The 26,861-nt window shown below is 35.1% G+C and overlaps 2 protein-coding genes across 2 annotated transcripts; one reads left to right on the forward strand and one right to left on the reverse strand.

The window, feature by feature from the left end:
* The first annotated feature begins 4,476 nt into the window (after positions 1-4,476).
* Positions 4,477-13,151, forward strand: LOC120344046 (glycosaminoglycan xylosylkinase-like). Its single transcript, XM_039413131.2, has 10 exons — positions 4,477-4,879; positions 5,192-5,381; positions 6,273-6,454; positions 6,597-6,701; positions 7,461-7,552; positions 8,165-8,310; positions 9,258-9,481; positions 10,029-10,088; positions 10,520-10,654; positions 11,268-13,151. The coding sequence occupies exons 1-10, from the start codon at positions 4,776-4,778 to the stop codon at positions 11,365-11,367; spliced, it is 1,338 nt and encodes a 445-aa protein (XP_039269065.2). The 5' UTR covers positions 4,477-4,775; the 3' UTR covers positions 11,368-13,151.
* Positions 13,152-18,663: 5,512 nt separating this feature from the next.
* Positions 18,664-23,695, reverse strand: LOC120344044 (lysosome membrane protein 2-like). Its single transcript, XM_078113026.1, has 2 exons — positions 22,169-23,695; positions 18,664-21,280 (listed from the first exon to the last, which is right to left on the reverse strand). The coding sequence occupies exons 1-2, from the start codon at positions 22,209-22,211 to the stop codon at positions 19,827-19,829; spliced, it is 1,497 nt and encodes a 498-aa protein (XP_077969152.1). The 5' UTR covers positions 22,212-23,695; the 3' UTR covers positions 18,664-19,826.
* Positions 23,696-26,861: the final 3,166 nt, after the last annotated feature.

Consider the following 26,861-nt stretch of genomic DNA (forward strand, 5'->3'; position numbering starts at 1 on the left):
TGTTGAATAAAGTATTTAAACCATGACCGATATACATATTTAAAATGGTTGCTTTATTTATTTAATTTTGATGAATCAAATCTGCGATTACGTCGATAAAATAAAAGCACCACTATTTCAGAATACCACGGCAATCCGCGGACAAATATATGTGTGGCAAAGTGCCCGTTTACCTTTTGTTTTGATTCGTACACTTGCCAATTACACCAATATATATGACCTGTCCCTGCAACTCTTACTCCGCTTTATCGCAATGTTGCCACTCGATAAAATAAATCTGCGATAAAATCCCACGGAATAAAATGTATTTCAAGTCGGTAGCTTTAAAACACTACAGGTGTGCCGTAGGCACAGGAAATATATGAGATTTGCAATGTCTAAGAAAGTCCACCCCAAAACAAAACTCATGGTGTTTTTCGTCTCATTTTTAGTATTTTATAATGTCGCTTTTTCAATAAAGAAAGTTTTGGTTACGGATTCATTTCTTTATTCTATCTTCAACATATCTTTGCTGATGATTATATAATAAAAACTAACTCGTTTTCCTCACAGGTGTTATGGTTCATGCGAAGACAAAAAAAAATAATTATCATCGTCTTCGCGGCACAAAAATATGTCGAAAAAATGTCTGATCGAGGGAGAATAAACACCGAAATAAAGATTTTTACGGCTTATATAACCGTAGTAGTATATAGGCTACTTACGATATAACATGTCACACTGACAAAAACAATGGAGATTCAAACAAAATGCAATCGCAAACGTCACTAGCAGCTTTATTTTGTCAGCGGTCGAGGGTCGGAAAAACGTGCACATGCATAATAGCTAATAAAAATGAAATGCTTTTCTTCATGCTGAAAACGTACATAAATTCATTTCCACTTCTCCATTTTGTAAACTGTATTTTTGAACCTGGTGGTTGTCCAAAGGTATTGGTAAGGAATTTTGGAGACGTTAGGCAAGCCAAAAAGTCTGTAATTGTTGTGTATTTTTAACACACAGTAAATAATTTTTGCATCGCTCAATAGTGAGGAAGTAAACAATTGATTGAAATTTTACGTGTCTCATGTATACATTTAAGCAGAAAATACATTAGAGCGCAAAAAGCATACGTTTATTGCATGTTTAGTTTTACTCAAAACTTAGTTTGACTTTACCAGATATTGCAAACTGAGCGGAAAAAGGAGAATGTATGATAACCACTATTTGAGTATGGCTTTATACATACGACAGTGAATGGCGAAGTTGTACTCTGATGCGTTTTATGCCTGAACAATCTGAGCAATGACGCAAATTCTCAAAGGGGGGCGCGGCTCAAAAAGTTTAAGAACCACTGTCCTGGAGAGAACATAACTTTTGTTGAAAACATCCCATTTTGTAACAGGATTCGAAAAATGATGGGAATGTTTTGGGTTACTCTGTATTACGAAGACACCTGGGTATGATATTTGGTACAAATATTTAAACATTTTGTTATTCGGCATATATGATTGAAAAATCATCTCTCCAATCGATCGTTTCGTTATCATGCTGTTGTTGTTCTTCTTATTGTTATGAAAATCGCTTTTCTCTTACAACTACTGCACCAATTACTTTGTGAAATTCTCAACGGTTAGAGATTGTATTTGTCTCTTGAAGAGTATTACTTTTATTTATTTCAGCATATTCTGTGTGATTCGTTATTCACTTCGAAATTTTGTGTCTTGTTCATAAACAAGGTTATATAAAGGAGACCGAGCCAACGGTATGGTTATCAGTAGGATGCAGTAAATATAATATAAACAAATAAAAGAACAATTAAAGACGCCACGACCATGACGGTAAACGAACATGCATATATATACAGATTAGGTACTTGATTGCGCGGTATTGTAGGGTGGGCTAGACCAGTGCTCCGCAACCTTTTTTACCCTGCGGCACACTTATAAAACTTGCCAAATTCGACGGGACACCACAACAAACGAAAAAAACGAAGTGTAACTTTGTTTTATGTTCATATTTCAATGAGAGATTTGTGGTTGTATATAGAGCACAATCGCTCTATATTATGATCAATACGTGAAAGAGCAACTCGAAGTTCGCCATCAACATCTTTTATGTAGGATCGTTCATCGTTTTTATTCAGTAATAAAGAGGAAAAGCTTTGTTCGCACACATAAATAGTGCAAAAATGGAGCAATACTTCAATAGCTGCATTGGAAATGTGCGCTTATATTCTTCTTTTATTGAAATCTAGAACACATCAAGTGGAATTTCACTGAATTTGGAATTTGGACATATCGGCGCGGCGGTGTGGCTCAACGGGCTAAGCGTTAGGAATACGCTCGCCACCGCACCTCTAATTACTCTGCGTGGGTTCGCAGGTTCGAATCCCATGCAGGAATGGTTATGTGCGAGAGGATTGCTGGACTCCTCGCCGTCGTTGGGTGGTTCACGTAACCGCTGGTCGGTTACGGCTTCCTCCACCACCAAGTCCATGCTTCCGAAAACAAACAATACAGTAAAACTAATCCCATACCCGACTTGGAATGGTAACCGGACAAGAGGCCGTGGTTCGCCATATGGATAAGCCGTCTTATCGGCTTTCCTCTCCCCCGGGATAAATATGTAAATCCTATCCTATCCTATCCTATCTCCGTTACCACAGCAAGAAAATCCATATTTTATGTAATCTTCTCTGTATTTCCTTTTGATGAGTTTTTTTTATAACGTTGCTTGTGCTAGGTACAATATGTTGCTCAGTATCAGATGTTTTGGATGTTCTTTTTAAAAATTTATCCATTTTGCTAAACTTTTGACCTGCTTGACATATGGGCCTATTCCTTGTTACGTCACAAATGCGCAGTGGGGGGTGTCAGGAAATTGAATTGGTGTCGCTCAAGCTAACGTAAAGGCAGGTTCACTTTAGTAGAGTAGTAGACTAACGTAAAATTAACAAAAGATAAATAAAAAAAATTGAAAAAGAAGAGAAAAGTTGCAATTCCTGTGCGGCACACCTGGCATCGTCTTGCGGCACACCAGTTGCGGAGCACTGGGCTAGACCATAGGTTCTCAAAGTGCTCCGTACGGAGCCCCAGGGCTCCGTGAGAGAAACCCAGGGGCTCCGCGAGCTATTCAATTACTTTTCAAAATACTGAATTGGTTAATTTTGTAACTGTTAAAAGAAGAAGTAACAGCTTTGATAAATTTTGAAATAGCCTCGAAATATGGCAAAGAGACGGAATTAAAAAATGGCATTATTTATAAGCAGGAGCGTAGCCAGGATTCTTAAGACAGAGGGGGTTCAGAATTGGAATCGGAAATTCTACGCAACAATATTCGCGATTAAAAAAAAACAGAAAACGAGATTTCTGTTGCGTAAAATATTCAATCCATGATCGATGCGAGCATTTGAAGTGTCTTGTCGTAATGATTTAATTGTGCTCATCGTTACTCACGTTTGATTCGAGATTACGATTAGGATTACTAAAATGAAAGAATACTATTCTAAAATAACATAAAATGCGCGATAAACTTCCAACTATAAATAAATTGCAGTCGTATTCTTGCGATCTTGGGATTTGTCAAGCTTGATTTCGTTCTTTCGCACTCGAGAACAAGATATTGTCGTTCAAAAAATTGTGAGGTCTGGGCAAAATACGAAAGATTGAAATTTATTTCATTTCATCATGCTCAGTCGGTGGTTTCAGAATGAAAAAAAAGGTACATCGCGCGCACAATCGACTGTGTTTCGGTTTTGCAGTTACTACGATGAAAAACCAAAGAAAACCTAACATAACACAAAATTTTGTGATTTACAGTGTCTATTAAAGCTTTTTTAATTTTACGTGAGTCTGCTGAAACAAAACTTAACGTGTTATCTTTCATTTTAAGTTTTAGTTTTAATATTTTAGAATGCCGCTTCTTTAATCAAGAAATTTGAGTTGCGGATTTATCTCTTTATTATTTATTATTTTTAGCATTTCATCTCCGATGACTATAATATGGTAGCATGTTTTTCACATTGAACTCATAATTCCCCACGAGAACAAAAAAGCAATACTGTGGAACAATACATGTATAATTATGCCGAAGGAAATTTTTGATTAAGGGAGAATAAACACCGCCATGCTGACGAAAACAATCGGCGATTGTAACGAAATGCAATCGCGTACGTTATTAGCGGCCGTTCAAGTCTTTCAAAAATGTCTAAAGAAAAAAGATTCGACCCCTAATTTACTAATATGTTTGTCAAGTGTCAAATTTACAGCTTTAGCATATACAATTTATCATTTACATTTAGATTTATTTATGACTTGTATTAAACCTATTAAAAGAGGTTTAGCATTTAAATTAAGTAAAGTACTTTTAACTTACTCAGGAATATTATTCGGAAAGTAACAATTTTAACATATATTTTGGGGCTCCGTGAATAGTAGTCAACTTTTTCAAGGGCTCCGCAACACAAAAAGTTTGAGAACCCCTGGGCTAGACCAACATTCCTAGTGCTTTTGATCTTATTTCGTACCAATACTCAAATGTGCCATAGCAATCAATTTTTAAGTATTTTTTTTCATTGTGTAGTCTACTTCTTGTTTACTGTTGGCATAAAGTGGCATGCTTTACGCGACGCAGTGACGCACATGGCTGCGTCACTGGCATTTTTCTAATGCCACCAAAACCAAACACGTCTACTAATAAATAAATTTTACTTCGCATTTCTACATGGTTTCTTGGACAACCGACGTTGGTCGGAACGGAAAAGCCTATTGCCTTAAGTGTTGTGGCATGTCACAATGAAATTGAAAGCAAGGATTGTTTTAGCTGTAATAATATTTACACTGATTGTGATGACCATTAATTTTTCCAAATATTCACATCGTTCCAAAGAACAAGTCAGGTGGGTGATGAATGAAATTCTAATATTTGGCAACTTTCTTGAATTTTTACCTTTCTGTATCTTGTATATTTTAATCATTTTATTCAGTATAGCATAGTAATTAGATTACAAGGATGGCCATATATATTCAAGGCGTCTTATAAAATTAGATTTCGTTTTATTCATCCAAATATCGGGACATCATTGAATCGAAGACCTATGCCTCACTGTATTGGTACTTTATACTTTACAAACCCAGAATTCAAGTTAAAGGCATTGGAAATTGATCCTTATCAAATTTTTATACAAACTTGAAATCTATTTTATTTTCAGATTACAACTTATAGGAAAAGAATCCAAAAATGCCAACCCCAACTTGGTAAATGTTAATGAATTTGAGGTTAATTTGAAGCCTCCAAATTTGAATGAAGGGACAAAAGAACAATTTATTGAATCAGAATTACGGAGACTACAAATAGATGTACGATCTGCTGCATCTAACTTCAAAAACTGGCCATGGCAGGTAAAAATTTAATAGAGATTTGCATCGCTAACTACAGTAGTTTCCAATCTGTTTCGTTAAATTTCTCTTTTTGTCTGTTTTGGTTCTCTTTAATCCTCCCCCACTATGCATAAAACTACTTTATTTGTTCTATCTTTAATCGATCTTTTGCTAATGTTATGTCGTGAGTAGCACTGTCATTTTGTACAGTTCCATTAATATCTGATGTATGTGTTCATGAATAAGTATTGTAGCTATAATAAAAAACTGAAGAATACTAGAAATACTGCAGCAAATACAAAGCAACCCCTCCCCCCCTCCAAATGGCCTTGGGAAGGAATTCCTCTCCTGATTGGAAATCGTTGAATTACGGTTTCAAAATTAAAATACTATTCTATGCTGCTTTCTTTGAGTTTTATTTCTAAGAATGAAACAGGTTTTGCAAGCAAAATATTTCTAAGAGAAGTGATATGCATAGCATCTCGGGTACTCCCGTAGTATGTGTACCGGCTTAGGGTCATAATTTTATTCAGATTTCCCTTATTTTAGTTCTATTACGAGTTCGGAGATTGTTTGTGTTACCCAATTGAATATAGTAATCTACCCCCTGCCCATAGGTTTCAGTCCCTTTACACAACTTGATATAAAGTAGGCGAACAAAATTAGTTACCTCCATATTGGTATACACACTTTTGGAGCGCCGCATCTCGTATGCATTCATGCTTTTATACTCAACAAAGCTACAGATCAGCTATATTTGATTAAAGTACCGTATATTTAAAAGAGGTATTGGCCGATGCTATATTTGTGTCAATTTTTATTTTTGTGAACTTTGTGTTTCAAATTTAATTCAATTTAAATTTTAATTCATTCCAATTGAATATAGAATATGTTGTTTTTGATTAATTCCAGATAGCTGCATCCTGGGTAAACAAGCGACAGATATATCCTGAAAATCACCCTGAACTTGCGACAATATTGTATGCAATGTCTACTGCTAGAATTATAGAAGCTGATGTTTTACCTAAAGGAACACAATTAAAGTTATTATTTATTTTGGATGGAGGTCAAAAAGTGGTTTTCAAGCAAAAAAGGTGATTAAATGCAAAAACATTTCGATTTTTGGAATTGCGGATACTTAAAAAAGAATTCATGAGATTATAAATGCCTAGAGTGTTAGACCATGACTGTGACCTTGCATGTCTTTTCTAATTTTTGTATTATTTTCATATTTAGATATGAAAGAGATCATGTTATAGATGGAAAACCATATGATGGATTTGATCGACATAATGGAGAAATTGCTTCTTTTCATCTTGATAGAGTTTTTAACTTCAGAAGGTATTTTTTTTAGCTTGTCTATCGTTAGGCCGGATTACTACTTTTAGTTCAGTGCACTCTGATAAAAAATTGAATTGTTATCATTTATATGCATGTTTTAATTAATACCACTTTGTAGTCCAACAGACTTTAACTAAAATAATTTTCAAAAATTTCATCAATTTAATTAGCTTTCTAATTTGTCAGTAAATGTGGCCAAATCTACTACAATATTTTGCACAAATTCTAATTTTGATCAATTTATTCGTTTGTTGATTTACAAATAAATTATTGGTATCCTAGTAATATATGAAATATGAATATTATATCACACAGAATATATATTATGATGTTGTTGACCTATTATACAGTTGCAATGCAAAATGTAACAACTCTTGTGCTCATGGCAGAAGTCTAACAAGGTTACCCCTGCTACACTGTATACTTATAGGTTTATACTTATGAGCTGTACTTGGAATTTGATGAATGTATTGTCAGAGATATTTCTAAACTCATTGGTAGGTGTTCTCATCTCATTAAAACTGCCCGGTGCACACTAGAAGATATTGGTCATGTTTCATCATAATATCGATTGTTGATCATTTTGTAGGATGTATATCCTTCAATAACACATTGGTGTATTATGCGTTTACTTCTTGTTTGGATTCCCTACTGTGTTACTACAATATTTATTTTGAAACATTTACTGGCATTTTCAATGTATGGTCTTTTATTAAGGGGTTAACTTTAATTATCATTGTTTTTCATCCATCGATCCAGATCGCCTATCACCGTAGGAAGAATTGTCAATTTACGAGATGAAGTTTTAACTGTAGCAACAGATAGATTGAAGAAAACTTTTCTTGAGAAAGGTAAGGTGTCATTAAATATGGCCCAGTGCTAACTTATCTATTGGCATCGTAGGTTTCAGTGCTGGTTCAAATTCCATGTCCCCCATTCACGCAGAGTGTATAATTAAATTGGGTTGGCAATTTCCGGACCGAAAAGATTCCTCTGACACTTAATTAATAGTAAGTTTTTACATATCGTTATATATCAGAATTACGGGTACCTTTAAATTATTGTGCGGTTTGTGCCTATGGTGTGGAACTGTGAATAAAAATAATAATTTTTGTAAAATTGTGTATAAAACAAAACAGAAGGGTTATTCGATCTTGAAACAAACATTCATGTAGTATACATAGATTTATGTTGCAAAATAGTCTTATATATTTCCTATATGACTAACCGTTTGTGGTCATTTAATGTATATAAAAATGGAAAATCTGTTGATATTTCAGATTTATGGATGTGATTAGCGAAGGAGGCTGTTAATAACCAGAGGTTACTCGGAATAGCACTTCCTCTTTCAGAATAGTAAACCCTATTTAGTGTAATCAGTGATGTTATGGTAAATTCACTTGTAGTACGTATATGAAAAACTGACCCCTCCTCATTTATACACTTTTTTTTATTTTATTCAGATGGAAATTTGTGTTACTTTGGTGTTTGTTATTACTGCAAAGAATCAGAGAAAGCATGTGCAGCAGGTGACATAATGGAAGGTGCTGTCACATTATGGTTACCGGAAGAATATTCTACTTTTGAAAAATTAAGACATCCATACCAGGTACGTAGTTTATTACAAATTTTAGTATGCTTCAAAAACATATATAATATGTATTTCTTGATGGAGTATTACCCTCTTACTTTGACTGAGACTCTCTTTCAAACCATCTTAAGTAAATGCTGTTTTTTTTATTCCATGCTTAGTCAGGATTTTCATTCTGAAGGAGGCCCTGTACAGATATCTACAGATGTCTAAGGAGTTGGAGTTATTATTATTGGAAGGACCATTTCTTTATTGCCTACTTAATTTATTACACCCTGGATAACATGGTGGGCATGGTATTTAAATCTAGATGTATAACCTTAACCTACTTTGTCATTTAAGTCTGGCACTTCAAATGACAGGCCATCCGCCCACGATAAGCCATTTTGAGTTCAATTGCTCCACCTGATTTCCTGTACCATAGGTCAGGACTACTCAACTGGCGGACCGCTGTCTGAATCCGGACATTTCAATATTTGGATTCGGACCACACCTAATTCTTTATTTTGGATCATTAGGTCCACTTTTTAAGTTCATAGTTTTGAATATATATGAAAACAACTTTAACACCATAATGAACAATCTTGATTTGCTAACGGCTGAGGAAGTGTGCGTCTAAGGATGCCAAAATATAATTTCTGGAAATACCGAACCCAAGTAATTTTGACATTTGTAAGCGGATAATTTTGAAGTTTTGTATGCGGATCTTTGGTAAAAAATAGTTGGGTAGGTGATGAAGCAGAGCTGGGTTGAAAGGTAATCTTACCCAGCAATGCGGTTGGAAGCACCCCCACACATACATTTGAATATCGTGAAATCAAATGTAAATTCTCAGTTGGAAATCATCTTCTGGATACACAAAGTCATACCTTTGTATAATCATCAGTGCTATTACCTTGTTCTTGTATTTCTAAGCCTGATTTCGGTAAATTAATATTCTTATAAAACGAAGATTTCATTTTCAGCGTACCTATGTTGAGGGTCGATCTGCAAAGTGGGAAAAAGATGAAACATACTGTGATACTGTCGTCAAACACAAACCTCCTTATGATCGTGGTGCAAGGTTGTTAGACATTGCTGATGCCTGTGCTTTCGATTATTTAATTGGTAATGCAGATCGACATCATTATGAAGTTTTCAAAAATAAAGGAAAAGATGTGATGTTAATTATGATGGATAATGCAAAAAGGTACGTTTTTTTTTTTAAATTGATTTGAAAATATAACAATGACCTTATGAATATTGCTAAACTAGATTCTTTCATAAAGATCTCAAAAAACTTCAGTTTGAAATTATCTTACACCTAGCTGTATATCTAACAATGTTGAACTTGAAAACCTCTTATCCACTACTATCTTGTGACATCTTTGTTTCAAAGTTAAACCGATGTAGAGTAGTAGTGGTTGCGGTCGTGTAACTCTGCTATCAATATAGTTTTTTTTGGGGTTTTGGGATCTCATATTAAAAAACCTATTTATTGAAAAAATCATCAGTGCTTCATCCAGGCAGAAATCTATGATAATTTGCCAATAGGGTTAGTGGTGCTGGTGCATACATTCGCTTTCTCTCTACTGATTCGTCAATAAGCCAATAAGCGGGCCGTAGGTTGCCGACCCCTGCCTTAAGTACATACATATTCAGCATATTGGTGGTTTATACAAAGTGCAGGCACCAAGCATCCATCATATTCATGTATTGACATATTACATAATAGTATTACTATATTATTTTTGCAGTTTTGGAAATCCATATTTTCATGAACAAAGTATTTTAGCACCATTAAGACAATGCTGCATGTAAGTATCCAATATTTTATTGTTATGTTATGCTATATAGCCTATATAGAACAAGTTCATCAAAAATCTGACAAAAAATTGTCTAAGCATGACTTGATATGAAAAATAATTATGTATTGAAATATATATTTAAAGTTAGTGAATGAACTTTTGTTATACAAAGTCAATCAATTTTAAATGAAAATGTTTATAGGCTATACAAGAGACAATTTGTAGTGGTTTGCTTAACAAACGAATAACAAGTAAAAAAAACTGTAGATTATTATTAAGACTTGTAGTTGTGAGATATTGATAACCTAAGTTAGCAATACAAGTCACATTCCCTCAACATTGCTGCAATCCTGCTTACATTGCAGTAGTCATTTTGCCCTATTTTGCATTTATTTGAGCATTGCTTTCTTGTTTCATTAAATCCATGTTTTTTTTCTCAGTTTAAGAAACTCAACATGGTTGAAACTCCATCGTTTTAAAGATGGAGTATTAACCAAATTATTAGAAGCAGCAATGGAAAATGATCCAATTTCTCCTGTTCTACATCATTCACATTTTAAAGCAATGAATGAAAGGTATAATGTACAATTTTATTTAAATTAGGGTTGAAACATAGTGCTGTGTGTAGCACACTAACAAATTAAGTTCCGACGTATAGGACTTCACCTGGAATTTTAAATTTGTAGTGCCTTCATAGCATTCAAGATTTCATAATGTGGTGGATGTTTGATAGCTTCGTGTATGATTGGCTTGCTGTCCCAAGCTTATAAATCATGCTCTTCATAGCAGTGCTGATTCGGGATATATGGTTTTATATCTACGGCAAGAGGATCATATGCTTTGGGGTAGATTGTTTGACCACTGGTTAGGTATCACCATGGTTCCTTCCTACCATGCAAAGAAATTACTTAACAAGATAACAAGTAATCTCAAACTTGTCTTAGACTTTTCTAAGATACTTTGGGCCATGAATAGGTTTTATCTAGTTTCCTTTCCGCAAGTTTGAATATGCAACTCTATTTTATGGATCTTTCAATAAGATTTGTAACAAGTAATAAATTTGATATATGCAGATTAATATAAGTTTTATTGTTTTTCTGACATTCTCTCGGGTGAGCTGTCGGTGAGCTGTCTCGACTGGGCAATGTGACCTAATATATAATACTTTCATTTATAATCAATTATCAGGTTACCCCACCTTTTATCAACAATTGATCACTGTATAAAAGAACGGGGCAAAGACAATGTTATCTTAAATGAATGGAAAGGAGTTAAAGGGAAAACGTGACAGGGCTATTTGTGATGCTAGTGGTAACTTCTAAAAACTGTGAACTCGAAAAGTGTTTAACTAAAGAATTAGCAATAGTGTTTTCTTACTCTGATTGTTCGTGGATTTCAATATAGTGCACCATACTGCAATAGTTGCCAACTTTTCTGCAAGGAGGCAGGTTTTTAGCTCCTTCAAGCTGACATCACAATTATTGGTGAACTATATTTTGCTGTCTACTCATCCGTTATTATATGGATAACCTACTTTCTTTAAAATAACCATGGTCTGTATGGAAAGTGTTCCCTTGTATTATTGCAATAAATTTTCTAAAAAGCTGCTTGAACATTTTAAGGAACAATCCTAAAGCACTATAAAGGAAAATGAGTGCTCTAAACCTTCATTATCGCATGAATATGTCTTTCTTACTTATTCAGCCATTCCTGTTTTTGAGTAAATTATAAAGCATATTTTTGCACATGTAATAATCCCATGTTATGCAGCATTCAACATGGTTATTGAGATATCCTCAAGAGGTGAAGGTACACAGCACCTCGGATAAATATAGTTACTGAATCTCCGCTCTACACTTATGTATTGTTTCGTACATTTATTGGTTATTTATTTTGTTTTGTTCAATGTCTTCCACAGAATAAAAAGTCTTTTTTACAATGTTTTTTGAATTTTTGTGCATTTTTCCATATTAACTACTGTGTATCTTACATATTCCCGCACACAAATGTTGCCTTTTGGCCTGTCTATTAGCACCATCGGGACTGAACATATAAATGTTTTTTGACAAGCTGTTGACAAATGTTGTGAGATTATTTTTACAAGATTGAATTGACAAAAAAAGCATGTGTGATCAATATTTAGGATTTTGATATTGCACTGATCTTCTGTAAGCCATTACTACCTGAAGACGATTTCAATTAGGTTGAAATCAATTAAACATTTTTCGTTTTCTGATTACTCATTTTCCATCCTACCTTTAAACATCCATGTGCTCGAGGTGGAATACCATGTGAAATGATAAAGATATCCAGTGACAATTATGTCGAATTTTTTCTATCATGTGAAAAACTTGACCACAGTGTTCAACTTTATCTGAAATTTATGAAATGATTATTTAACATGTTTGTTACATTACCAAGTCCTCTTCCATTAATCAATCTTCAACTGTGACCTTGAGGTGTGTCCACCTTATGTTTTAATTAGAATGTGTTTTGGTGCCGGAAAATATTTTATATTACACATATTCTCTAAAACTACGCTGTTAAACATAGTTTTTTTTTTTTTTTTATGTAGCATTTGCCTGTTGGCTCACTTGTACTTCATAATGTCTGCGTATCCAGCCTCAAGTTGTATTTATACACATATACCGGTAATTCATGAATTTGTTTGGCAATATATACGATTTAGTTGGATAATGTAATTATATTCTGTATAAGCCGTTTTTCTATTTTTTTCTAAATGTTATTCATGTTTATGTCTTCAAGTCTTATATTTAGATGATATTATGCTACCTAGTATATATTTTTTATATTCAGTATTGCGCTTCTTCAACAAAAATACAACAGTATTTATCAGCATGACCATTCATCAAACTAGTCTACCGATAAGAGTGAGCGAATTCGGTATTACTGGGAGGTAACGATACAACACGTGAAAAAAATAAATAAATTGACACGGGTTCTTTTTTTTTTATTGAACTCTCCGTTTATAAAAACCTATTTACACTATATACAAAACGTAATCTAAGTAGGAAGAAGGATCAGTATGATCAGGATTGGGAACTTATTCAATGAAGTACATATTTATTTATAAGTACAAAAGTATTATAATTTATTTATTGTCAATCACTTTGACTGAAGAAAAAGTAGAATTTGTGAAGATGGTATTATAGTATACGTGTTCTAATTTTGGATATATCAAACGATGAGATGTGGTCTTGCTGGCTTTGTTTGTTATAAATACTACCAAAATTAATTTAGAAAAACGGGGCAGAACACATTAGAATCGAGAATATAACGAAACTACCGTTACTTGTGCAACCGAGGAAAACAGCTCGCTAGGCTGTGATCTTCCTAGAGCAGTGTTTCCCAACCCGAGTCCGCGGTCTCAAATGAGTCCGCGGAGCGTTTGAATGAGTCCGCAACGAGCCAGAAATTCACTGCGGGCCGCAAACGTTTTTGCGAAATTTAGCTATCAACCAAGTTACGATTTGCGTTAGAATTTACAAGAAACATAAAAAACAAGTTCATTCACATAACATTAATCGAGTTAATAAATATTGGTTACTGAGTAGGGCTGGGCATATATTCAACTATTAGAATAGCAATTTACAACAGGTCACTTGCGCGTCGCTTAATCAAACAATTGGATTTCACAACTCACTTGTGGATTTCCGACGAAAACACGAGTCGGCACACGCGTCAATAGATACATATCGAAAGTGGTGTTTCTCGCCAGTTCCAACAACGAGGAATTAATTTTTTTCCTGGTAGGTGTCAATGATGGCAACCCAAATATTCTAAATTGAAAAGCGGCAATACAAAATACTTAAAATAAAACGGAGAGCACCATAAGCTTCATAATGGTCCGCGACCGATTAAAAACGCTTTTTTGGACATTGCAAATCGCAAATTTTCGGGTGCTACCGTAGTATACTAATCAAGGCATTTTCCCTTAGGATTCTTTGCTTTACTGTCTCCATATTGATACGTACAGTACTGGAGCGACGTAAGTATTGTACGAAAAACTCAGATTTGTCGAATTTACAAAAAAAAAATCAAAACATAATCGAGCACTTTACCACGCATTTTTTTTAATAACAAAGCAAGGGAGTGAATACGTATTTTTGATTTACTAATATACTTTAAATATATTTTTAATAAGTACTAAATCAAGTTGAACTTTCTGGAAATTGATAGCAGATAGTAGGATTTTTCTAACGGCGATAACAAATTCGAAAGATCGCAAAAATATGTATCAAAACTAAATATAATCGGGCAATATATACTCAAATTAGTATGTTCACAGATTGCCGTGGCATTTTAAATAAGTAATGCTCTCATCTTGTCGTAAGTCGACACAAACGCGAGTTTCCATAAAATACAATTAAATTAAAATAGAAAAACATTTTAAATTGTTGTCGTTGTCATGGATTGAATATTGTGCCACAGAAAAGACCGTTAAACACTGAAACAGTCGACTCTTTTAACGAACGCGTGATTGCAGCGAATTCCCGATTTTAATATATGTTAAATTTTTGTTGTGTTTGGTTTCATTGCTTCTTCACACAGAGTACGGTTGCAATAAACGCACCTTGAGTCCGCAAAGGTTTTTGCCGTTGAGAAAATAGTCCGCGACCAAAAAAGGTTGGGAAACGCTGTCCTAGAGACTGCACTGCATATACTACGTTCCAGTGTCCGCCATCTTGGTTCATATACTACGGGCTTACCCAAAAATGTTGGACCGAGGTGATGAGGTTTGCCAACAGTCTAGAAGTGTCCATTTTGTTCCTTTCCATCTATTTTCTTTCTAGATTCCCCCCTCGCATATGAAGTTTAAAAGGAAAAGCAACCCATTATCTTCTGCGCACAACCACCGCATTGCGGAACTTTAATCAGAAATTGCATTTTATTTTAGTACTTGAAGTAATATTTGTATTAAATTTTTGAAGGTAAAATACCGTGTTTCCCCGAAAACCCTTTTTTGAAAGAAAATTGAAGTAAGACCCAGTCTTATTTTCGAGGAAACGCGGTGTTACGCATGGAAAGAAGAAACAACAGAGAAATAGCGAATAAAAATTACGAACGGTATGTTTGTGTGCCTTTGTTTACCATCTTCTTAATTAGATGAGTGAACCCGATTCCCAAATTTCCTTCCGCCAACGATGAAGAATTAAGACCGTAAAACTTATTTTATTTTTTTGAGTCGGCGCTGATTTAAGCATTTCATGTCTGCTGTTATGATTTTTATTTTCATAAACTATTACCGCCAACTCACTGAACGATATTGTCATCAACGAGACGTCGGGATAACTATAAAATCCGCGATAGATACTAAATATTATTTAGGAGCTATTTTCTACTCTCTAAATTGCAAGAAATGGAAACATTTCCCGTTATGTTCAGTCACTATCGGAACTGAGTATGAAAACAATTAATTAGGACACAATTTGCTCTTGAATTTATTGCCAAGGACGCACAAACTATCGCGACTAAATTGAAAGATACGATGTAGAATATTTTCAATCAAAAACATCCACGACGTGTTATAAGCACTTCAAGTCGGCGCTTATTTAAATCCTTTCCTGCCGACTGTAACTTGTTGCCGAACCGCACATGGCTGCCCTCGATTGCGATAAGAATAATTGCAAACGGTTTTTAAATCAAAACGTGGACGACGGGGCTAGGATATGTGCGCCATATTCGGATTCTTATAAACACGAAAAAACTATATATATTCGAAGGTCGCGATATTCGAATATCAAATTCGATTTGGACACCCCCGCATTAAATTAACCCAAAACAAACAAATATCACTACACTTGTTTTTTAAGCTTTCGGCTTTCCGTATGTAGAAAATCTTACGTTAAGTCGAAGTAATATTTTTACGAAAATAATTTTCGTAGGTTGGATTTTTCGTATCCAGAGCCTTTCGTACGTAGAATTTGTACTGTACTTGAAAATGAATAAAGTTTAAATGGAATGTAGAGGCCCCTAGGATTCAGCCTACCTCGCCCAACGGTATATCCGGCCATGGACGTACCTCTACAATGGCTCTGCTATGTTCCGACTTACGCTGTTTCGAGGTTACGAACGCACTTCATAAAAATATGTAATATCGAAGCCCTTAATTAAAACTGGATCATTGTGATCAAGAAAATCGGTGCTTTGGGCTCATTGGTTTTCGATTTAAATGACGTGGACAATCGCGAACTATTATGATTCACATGGTACAGAGAGAGAGAGAGATTTATTTTTTCGTCAACCAAAAGAAAATAACAGTCATCGTGATAATAATAAAAAGGAATAAATTAGTTTGGTATAGACAGAAGGGAGTGATACGACCAGACGGTCATCAGAGTCAACTCCCCCCCTTCAAGCTATTACATGCTTAAGATTCCCAGTTTCAGATGACTAAATATTGGGGTGGAACATTCTAGAATTTAAAATTATATTCTCAAAATGGAAGAATCTGAGGGGATGTGGAGCGGAATTTCAAAATCTAAAGAGATTCCAAAGGTTACTGAATGAATTTAAATATTTTATACGCATATGTTATGAATTAGCAGAAATGCTTCATTTCATGGCATAGGTACGCAATGAAGACGTAACGAACATAATCTGCTTTGATTTGTCTACTTAAAAAAAAATCAGTCATTCGGGCAATGTGTAACGTAATACGTAGTCTTACGTTCATTCCACTGTGTGGCGCTTATGCGTTGCTTATTTGTTGTGTTGCCACGTGTTTTTGATTACTTGTTCTTTTTTCTTAAATTGTGTCTGTTGCATCGGGCAGACTGTTCTTTTCTGTTATCTGACCTTGATGGCTGGATATCGTATCCTAGCGTTGAATACAAAAGTGCACCGTGATTATTTCTTGACTGTTTATCGTGTGAACCTGTGGACTGGGGCAACAGAATAGCCGAGTATTTGCCAGTATTCAAAAGTCAATTAAGCTGTCGTTTAGCGAGGAAGTAGACGGTCTTTTCTACACAGTATATCACCGTCGAACGCCATCGCCTAAAAACCCCGCTACGTTACAAATGTCATCAAATTTGACAAGAATAGGGCCTAACAAGCATTATTTCAGCATATTATTTTTTGCTTGCAGAGGGATGTCGAAGTAATATTTAAGAAGACAAGTAAATGATAAATAAAAATGTAAATAATTATAATAGTAGGAGTTGTTGTAACAGCAGTTTCAATGATACGCCATTTTGGTTGTTTAAGCCGTTTTTTCGTAACTTGTTTGACCGTACGATATGTATAGAGTAATTTATGTATAATGCTTCGACTTACACTGAAATTTGGGTTACACCGCGTCTCAAGAACGGATCAACGCCATAAGTCGAGGACTCCCTGTATTTGTCAAACCGTCAAACCATCAGGAAACTATCACGAGCGATTTAGCTCCATCAAATGCCCGTGCCAGTTATTGGGGTCAAAGTCCACTTTATCATATATGTTAAATTACCTGTAGGATTATGTCCCACAAAGACGTCACCGAGAATATATTCGGCGCAAATCGTTCGCGGTAAAGAGTTTTTGTGTGAACAACATAAGTTTTTGTATACAACTGTAATTATTCGAACCGTTTTAGCTTCATACCAACTCGGTGAGTCTTGTACTAAATGTGCACTAGTCGTGCATTGTTCATGTCATGTCGAACCCACTGCTCTCACTTCGGCGAGATTTTAGTGACAGTTTTATCATAGGATTCACCTGAAACCGGTTGGCACCTGGTGTTCGCTCTAATTCCGTATCAGGTTTGAATCTTGCATGGTAATTTAAATGTAGGTAAATAACTAATTGAAGCACCTCGACACATCAAGTGAAAGAAGGATACGTAAAACAAGCAATTCTCAAACGTGTGGAAACTATGGCTAAAACGAAGTAGTACGGGTATCAAATCTTCTACAGTACCAGTACTTTGGTTTTGTCCTCTCGACTGACCACCAGATCCAGAACGCGGAACAGCCAAGTTGCGCAGTTTTTAATTTTGATGTCGTCATCACACAAAAAATTTATAGTGATAAACGAATACCACAGAGCCCAAAGGAAATTTTGAAACCAATAAAATAGCCATAACAACAATCTTTACCCAGAGAAAATTTTAAAGCGATTGCTCCAGTTGCTAAAAAGAATTTAATCAAAATAACAAGAGAATACCAACAACAACATAATAATCTAACTCTTGCGCAGTAATATTAAAACGATCTTTAGATCCACTCGGTCTTCAAAATGCAAACGGTGTCCGACTCGGGTACGCTTTGGTAAATCGTGGCTGGGACGCAGTCGATCGGTCTGGTTAAACTGATTTTCCAAACATTCTGATTATTTGCGTTCTTTTCGCAGCATTGTTTATCAACCAAATATTTGATGATTGCGATGACGAAGAATGATAATGCAGAAATTTACAAGAAATGAAAATAGAATGACATACTCAACAATTCCCAACTTTACATAATATTGAAAATAGCTTACAGATAAATTGAATGATTTGTTTTTTGCGTTTCAAAACTCGTGGCCGCCGGGCGATCTCTCTGTCGTACTGTGTTTGGATAGTGACTTTCTGGCGTGCATATAATCAGCACAGGCATTGATATATTTTCTTTTTAATATATAATCAATCATGCAATAATAACAATTGTACAGTTACCGTGTTTTGACACAATGCAAACAAAATGACCACGATCAAGTAGTATACCTCATTTTATAAACATCGAATAAAATTTGCTGATAATAAAGCATAAGTCGACATATCCATTCTGTGAACCTTTGAAAATTGAGTTTCGAATAATACTTGAAATAAATTGAATAATGTGATGGTTCATAACTGGGAGTTTCATGGGCAAATCGAGACAGATTGGTATTAAAATAGGGTTGATTCTTGTTTTCTTTACTAGTACCGAAATTTTAGTATTCACAAATTGTGATGCCATCGAGCAGGTATCGACCAAAAAGATGGAAGAAGTACATTAAAACAGGGCTTCAGAGCCGTATATATATTCACTATGATGGAACGATCTAATTAAGTAACTTTATCAGTTATTTAACATACTGCAATATAGGAAGTTCTTCTGAAAAACACAATGCATAGTACTTATGTGACACATCACATTTAAATAATATTGTTCATAAGTGAACTAGGTTCATGATGAGCAAAACAAATTGAGCAAACAAAACATTGGCATATATGGTTTCAAAAATTAGTTTAATGAATTATATTCAGTTAATTTGACAATAATGCAATATAAAATATAAAAAAAATGTATATGCACAATTTAAGAAGTAATCAAACTGCACGATTAGATAATAAAATAATTGCTGGCACACATATTTTTATTTGGTTTACCCCGTTTTTGAAAAAAAAAAAAAATCATGCAAAAATTATCAATTACCGAAATAGTACAAATATAAATATTCTTGGTGTTGCTTTTCTGATACTTTTCTTAAGGTATCACAATCTATTCAATGTTTTAGGCTTTTGTCTAACGATAATTGTCATGCAAATATGTCATATAACTAATTGAACCCAAATATAATAACATTTCGATTCATGTAGATTTGTTTTCTACATAACATAAAACACTTTACTATATCTATCATATTTTTAATTTAGGGAATATATATATTGTTACTAAAAATTTATGAATTTCCTACAACTCAAGTTTTCAAATATTTAGTTTAACTTGCTGGAAACGTTTCGATTTTGCGGTTGAAAGTGTTCATGGTAAATTGCTATATTTACTCATCATCATCATTGTCATGGTCACTTGAAAGCAAAACTGATTCTTTCTTTTTTTCCGACCTCACTACCATCCAAACAAATGTAAGAAGGAACACAAAAGCGCCCACCCCCAGAAGAACGTATCCAATTACATTCATTACATTACGAAGGGTAGTAATTTGACAAAATTCTTTGCATGTCTTGTCATCCATTAACCCAGTGCCAGCGACCCACATAATGGGGCAGATGGTGTGTCTTATATTCTTCATTTGCTTGATGTATTTTGAAGCTTGGATTTCCATATTCATCTGTGTACTGCGAACGCTGGAAAAAACGACACCACTTACTTTTTCGACGTCGAAATGTGAATCATGAAGGTCTTTCCTGGGTTTCAGACCAGTGACGCCATTTTGATATTGAGGAGCCGCATTGTAAAAGTGTGGCAGAGAAAAAAGTACAGGTGCGTTTTGCAGGCACGACCTAGCGTTCATGACACCATTATCATAACAGTTATCGGCAGGTACACAAAATCCTGCATTATCAGGCTGCTCTGTGGCATTTGCTAACAGGTCATCGGCAAAATGAAACCGTAAAGTGTCCACGCCTTTCACAGTGGTATCACTTTCATACGTCAATTTTAGAGATCGGCACATACTGGAAAAGAATATGTATCTCGTATCATTTCTCTCTACGAGTGGACGAAACAACGATCCATCAGTTCCGTTTACTTTGTTTGCTTGTTTCGAAGTCCAAAAATTCAAATATTCCATCCCATTCCATTTTTGAATTTCATTTGTTTTGCTATAATCGTCTTGTCCCGTATAAGTTAAATAAACTCCATCCCCCGTGTTATTGAAGCCATGGAAAGGTGCAAAAACTGGATCGTAGTGTTTTCCGATTAGAGACATCAACATATTCAATGTGTTGAAAAATGGATCGACGTAGCCAAACAGTACTTCCGCCACCGTATGGCGTTCAAAAAGATTTTTTTCTCCGATCATATCAAGAATTTTTGCGAAAATCTTGTTTCCAATGGGAGGCATATCCATGGTTTCTATCATTTCAGCTATAGTCGTCAGCGGCATATTAACATGGTAAACGATATCTTTTTCTGTTCCATTGGAGAGATGAGGCTGAAAGACTATGGTATGATTGGTTTCAGAAGCCACCGTGTCATTCACATAAAAGGCGACATTATATCGAGGCACGTACATGCGATATACATAAGGACCAAGCTCTACAAGATTCGGTATTCCTCCTTTAATGACATCATCCTTGTTAGTGACGTTGAATATGTAATATTTCATATATACCGGAGGAGGAGGTTCGATCCATATATGGAAATTTGGGGATTCTAAACTGATGATAACATGATTTTTGAACTGTTCATCTATATACTTCTGAGGGAAACGGGTGACAATCAACACGATTCCAAATGCCAGAATAAGCAGAGAGAAGACAGAGATGCAAGCTAAAATTTTAGAGCAAAATAAATATTTATAAAAGACAACTGGATGCACACGATTACTGACAAACTAATTTGAATCCATAAATGAATAATTATACTTTTTTAAAAAAAAAACATCGAAAAATACAAGTTACACAGCATTCACAATACCATGCTTTGAGATATTTACATCAACAAGTCGTACAGACAACGTATATATATTAAAAGATTTATCGGGCTGGAAATCAGTGGTCTGCTTGAATTGGGGTTATATAAATCGCCCTAAACAAAACAAAATGGCGGCAAAATCTGCGATAAAAGCTGAACTTTGTGAAAAGTTTTAAATATTATGTTGCGGATTCACGCTGCCATAACATAAGTAAAAACTATAACAGGGAAAAGAAAAAAAATAATAAATTAGAATATATCACACTTCTAAATGAAATGTATAATTGCACTGCACTGTATTTATATATAATGAAAATGGAAGTACTAAATTACACACGTTTTAAAATTACAGTAAGTTTGGAAAAGGGATATACAAATACTTTTAAGAAGCGAAAAATCTTATGTTTTTAAATAATAATAAACATATTTGACTTGAAAATTGTATCAAAGACCAAACAAAAAGTCACTGATGATCCGAAGTTCTAAGTGATCCAATAGTCTTGCTGCGCACTAACACAAATGTATTTCTGTAACTTTCGTCTGATCAAGGTCAGACTTACATAGTCGACTGAATACACCCAATACTTCATATTCAGCCAATACGTTTTGTTTATAGCTATTCAGATTTTTCTCTTTATACTTCCAATTATGGAACAATTTCCAAGTTCAGTTATTATGTATCGCTATGAATAAACCAATAAAATATAATTTAGACTATACAAAAATGGAATTTGGGCAACCAACCTGAAAGCTTTGAACATCTTTTCTTGATCCCACGCGAAGCCATCAGGATGAAAAATAATGCGTCTGCCCCAAACTGTCCCAGAAAATAAACTTAAAAGGCCTAAATCTCATCGTCAGGGGTAAACGAAACAATAAATATTAACTCTGAAAAGCAAATGTATTAAACAAACTTATGGTGCAATAGTTGGGCCAAGGCAAGCACTTTAATTTTAAAATTGTTATATAAGTGTTATATAATTAGGTAACCGTGCGGAATCGTGGATACATTCATATTTATTCGTTGATTTGAACACAGGAATGGAATTAAGTGTTTTCATAGTCTTAAGTGTAAGAATATAGGCATGTTTTACATAAAATTATCAAAACATTGGAAACAACGTTAAATATCATCCAATCATTAAAATTAAATGGTGGATTTGATTATATGTCCCCCCGGTTTTCATCACTAAAATTGCATTCAAATTATATTTTATTCCCATCTATGAATGATAAGAGGAGTCATCGGAAATTTTTTAAATAAAATAATCAACTGTAGATATCACATAAGCTTGCGTGCCAGTCAACTACCTATCGAACACAAATTGAATGTTTACTCATGCATAAAATATGCGGTACTCTGTCTTCGTGAGATTTTTTATTACATAAGCTAGATCACGTGCGATTACATAACCGTCAGACGCTTACCAAACAAACTTTGGCATAATCTTACTAAATTTCAATTGCAGTCTCCGGAAAAGTCCCCGCTATAATTTTAGTTTAAGTAACCTGGACGCAGCAGGCTACTATTGTTACCTACTCAGACACATTACACACTTATACCCCTGACTCTGTAAAATTCAGAAATATCCCGCCAATTTTAACTACTAATTCCGCCCCTAAGTTTTAGGGTTGTAACAATAACTATATCACACAAGCTATGTTGGCCATGATTGAGCAACAGTTCTTATTTTACATATCCCTTTTCCCGCGCGCGGTCTTCCATTCTCTCTGTTTCTACTGATAATTTCGCATCTAAGTTCTAAGTTCAATGAATTGACACAATCTGTAAGCGTAGTATTTTATCGATTGTATAACAAATCCTTTTGGCTACGCTTGATACTGTACTATACTATATCGGACGCCGGAACGCGCAGCGACATTTTTGTTACGTAATCACGAACAATTTAATCAAAAGATTTAAGAGCTCGCTGTTTACTCATATTTACAAATTGAATAAAGATGGCGCTCAACAAACTTTTTTCTTACAACCTACGCTTTCGGGATTATATTAACTGAAAGACCTACCCCCCAGAAAAAAACTATAACTGGATTTATCAGTCTTGATCAAAAATCAAGTAACACCAAAATAATTTTATTCAGCTTCTGAAGTCACCTTTGATAGGAGACCGGCAACTATATTTGACGATCTTATGGACGGACACGAAATGTTGGAATGCACACATTATCTTAGGATTAGGGGGTCGGTCACACCATTACAGGGTTTCGTATATCTCTGGCATAGCGCATCCGCGACCTTGCTTTTTCAACTGCCTTGTATACTGTCTGTGCTAGCATTTTGCTTCAAACTGTAGCCTAATATTCGCCCGCTCGGTTACTCGGTTGTCGAGTAGCATTGATCAATAAATCATATTTTTTTACGGATCAGAGTTTAACCGACCAGGCGTATGTCGCGCTTGGGCCATAGGAACGGATTTGTCAGCGACTCGAAATCCAAAATATATATATGTATTTTATTGGGAGCGCAAAATAAATGTAACAAAACGCTTTGTTTTGCTCTATAACTTCGTATTTTCGGAAACCGGGTGTCGTGAAACGTAAAGTTTGATCTAAATTGATCGCAAATAATATTTTATGATCTAACGTCCAGTACTCAGCATTTTCCGGGAGACTTCGAAAATGCTTCACTATTCCCAAAATGAAGATTGTTGCAATCGGAAAACCGCCTGTATTATGGCAGTCGGGACCAATAATATAACGTGCAATAACGCCGTCTTCGCGTTCTGAATATTCAAGTCTGCCGCAAACGCGTTCGCGGGCTCTTTGCGAGAAAACACAAGTATAATCACGCCAGACAGATTTCGTCGATAGAGAACAACGCTGGTCCCTGGTTAATAAAGTATAAAACCGAAATACAAAAATTGACGCACGGCGCCGAAGAGGCGGAAACCGAGTTCTAGGGATTCGAACCCTCCGGATTCGGTATGCTATATCGTCGATCTCCACCTACGAGTGATTGAATTCTTACTTTTGTGCTATAATCCTGGTATAAATCATTAATTACTATCCAATAAATGCAATCACAGAACAGCAGAATTACCTTGCCCCAAATCCATTTCGATAAATTATGGTACCGACGCAGAGATGACTGGCAGATGCCACGACCCCCTTACTTTATCCTAATGCCTCTATATTATCTTTTCATTTCCTTCAACCAACAAAACCATGTAGGGAATAGTAGTTGATTAGACAACATTTTTTACAGTAAAGTTCGTAAAACTTGAAATTAGCCCAAAACATCTTCTAATTTGAAAAAGTATTTCGGCATAATATATAAATTACCCTGATCGTAACAAGCGCGACAGCTATAAACAACAACTTGGATTGCCCTTAAATTCCAGTTTTAATTGTTCCCGGACAACGATTTTAATAATATTATTTGGCTCACGACGTCCATTTGAATTACTTACAGGAATTACAGGATTTAATTCTTTAGAATCTTTTTCATAAACGTATCCATGTCAAATTACCCCTTAGTGAAGAAAGTGTAATATATAAGCCTATGAAAAATCTACTTTTGAAACCAGCGGTGTTCCTACACAACTGTGTTCAACTGAACTGAAATACAATATATATGAACAAACGTAGTAGTATTATTTTTGTATATATTGTATACCATTCCAAATACGCAAATAAAATCAAACGGAGTTCCCCTTCTGTAAGCTCCAAAATATAGCAAACTGATGACGTAGTAACGCATCAATCATGCTTTGCGAACCAGCCGTGGGCGAACTACCAAATTGCCGTTGAACTTCTCCAAGGTTACAGTTGCAATCGAAATGCCGTCGCAGTACAACGCGAACATCCAGTCGCGTCAATTTGATAGCACAGCACAAAATGAACTTACGCAAACTACGCTTATGAGAAGCTGACTACTGATAACCTTTGACGCTTGTCTTTGTTTTATGACCTAGTTTGTTCCAACTTACCCGATTAGTGTACTCGAAATCTCAGCAGAACTAGACTAGGCTATATGGCAGTATCCATAGATAGGCTCAATATGTTGACTAACTATGAAATGCTTAACTTAAATCATTAGATTTGAACGTGAGTACATTCTAAGTTAGATGATATGGAGCGCGACAGCTACAACGTTGAACTTGGCTAAATCGAGTCTGTATAAAATATCGTTAATTTGGTAACTAAAGCAATAAATAAACTACATCATATTATGTTCCGTTCTCGACATTTTTTTTACAGTTGCATTCAATGCATGTCTCGCTCACTACTGATTAAACTAACAAATAATTCAACAAGCTTTTACTATGTCGGCAGGGCCGGCTTTTGACGAAGTGAGGTCCGTCTTCGGCAATGACTCCATAAATAATCTATTATGGCGGCACAATTACCCTTTTTTTATTGGTTGTGGGAAATATATTATGATGTCAGAAATTTTAGTTACGGGAAAATACGTGCACTATCACCCAAATAAATTCGATATTAAGGCTGTATACTAGTCAGGGTAACAAAAGCCCGACATCATGATACCTGTTTCTAGTCACGAGAAATTAGGGGGCACTGATAAAAACTCCATACTGAAAATTAAAACTAGTACCTGTACTACTGGATACAGCGCAAAATAACGCAAACAGCGCGAAACGGAGAGTAATAGCGCGAAACAAAAAAAATTCCGCAATAAATATCATTACGGCAATATCCTGATAACATTTTGAACAAATGTTGTAATTTTAAGAGAATGCCAGTTTGTCAAGTACGCACATTTACGTAGGCAGAATGCGGATATATATATCACGGAGGTGTTTTACCTTTTTTTTTTTCTTCAGAAACTTTTATATCATAAATTGGTCGTATGCGTGTTTGCCAATTATTTGCGCCTGTACAATATGACTTAACATTATATTCTCAATTCTCAGTCATGTTCTCTTTTCAGCCGACTCTAGTCGCAGAACTGGGAAATGAGTAAAAGGGGAGGTACAAAGTTGGATTGTTAGTAAATATTGCTAGCTTCATCTATTCTAGTTAATCGTCGTATTTTCAAACGCAAAACGATATAAAATCCCACCTTCCGAAAAATACAAGTTCATTGTTCAGAATCAATCTGAGAATATTTGAAAAAGCGGATAACCAAACACGCCCTCTAGAGCAGTAGTTCTCAAATTTTCAAGCCGCGCCACCTTTTTAGAATTTGTCAAGTCTCTCACCCGCCTAAAATACTAACAATAAGCTACAAATAACAGATAGTAAGTCGAAAGTACGTTTCATTCGAAAAATATGTTAAAATACGGGGTTGGAAATATCCAAAATAAAGAAATGTAAATATCCATAATAAGGCGGGCAAGGTCAAATATAACAAACATCTTTATTTAATCAGCTCCAAGCTCCCTCAAAAAACTGTCTAACCCTCCTTGTGGGAAAAGCCCCACTGCTATAGTCTAGGGAATACGAGTGACTAACC

This window comes from Styela clava, chromosome 5, assembly GCF_964204865.1.
Source record: "Styela clava chromosome 5, kaStyClav1.hap1.2, whole genome shotgun sequence".
In the NCBI taxonomy this organism is placed as follows: domain Eukaryota; kingdom Metazoa; phylum Chordata; class Ascidiacea; order Stolidobranchia; family Styelidae; genus Styela; species Styela clava.

Coding starts and splice junctions, on each gene's coding strand:
- LOC120344044 (XM_078113026.1), bottom strand. CDS start 22,211: ATGGCTTCGCGTGGGATCAAGAAAAGATGTTCAAAGCTTTCAG. Junction 21,281..22,168: donor AAGATGTTCAAAGCTTTCAG/GTTGGTTGCCCA, acceptor CTAAAATTTTAG/CTTGCATCTCTGTCTTCTCT.
- LOC120344046 (XM_039413131.2), top strand. CDS start 4,776: ATGAAATTGAAAGCAAGGATTGTTTTAGCTGTAATAATATTTACACTG. Junction 5,382..6,272: donor TCAAAAACTGGCCATGGCAG/GTAAAAATTTAA, acceptor GATTAATTCCAG/ATAGCTGCATCCTGGGTAAA. Junction 10,089..10,519: donor CCATTAAGACAATGCTGCAT/GTAAGTATCCAA, acceptor TTTTTTTCTCAG/TTTAAGAAACTCAACATGGT.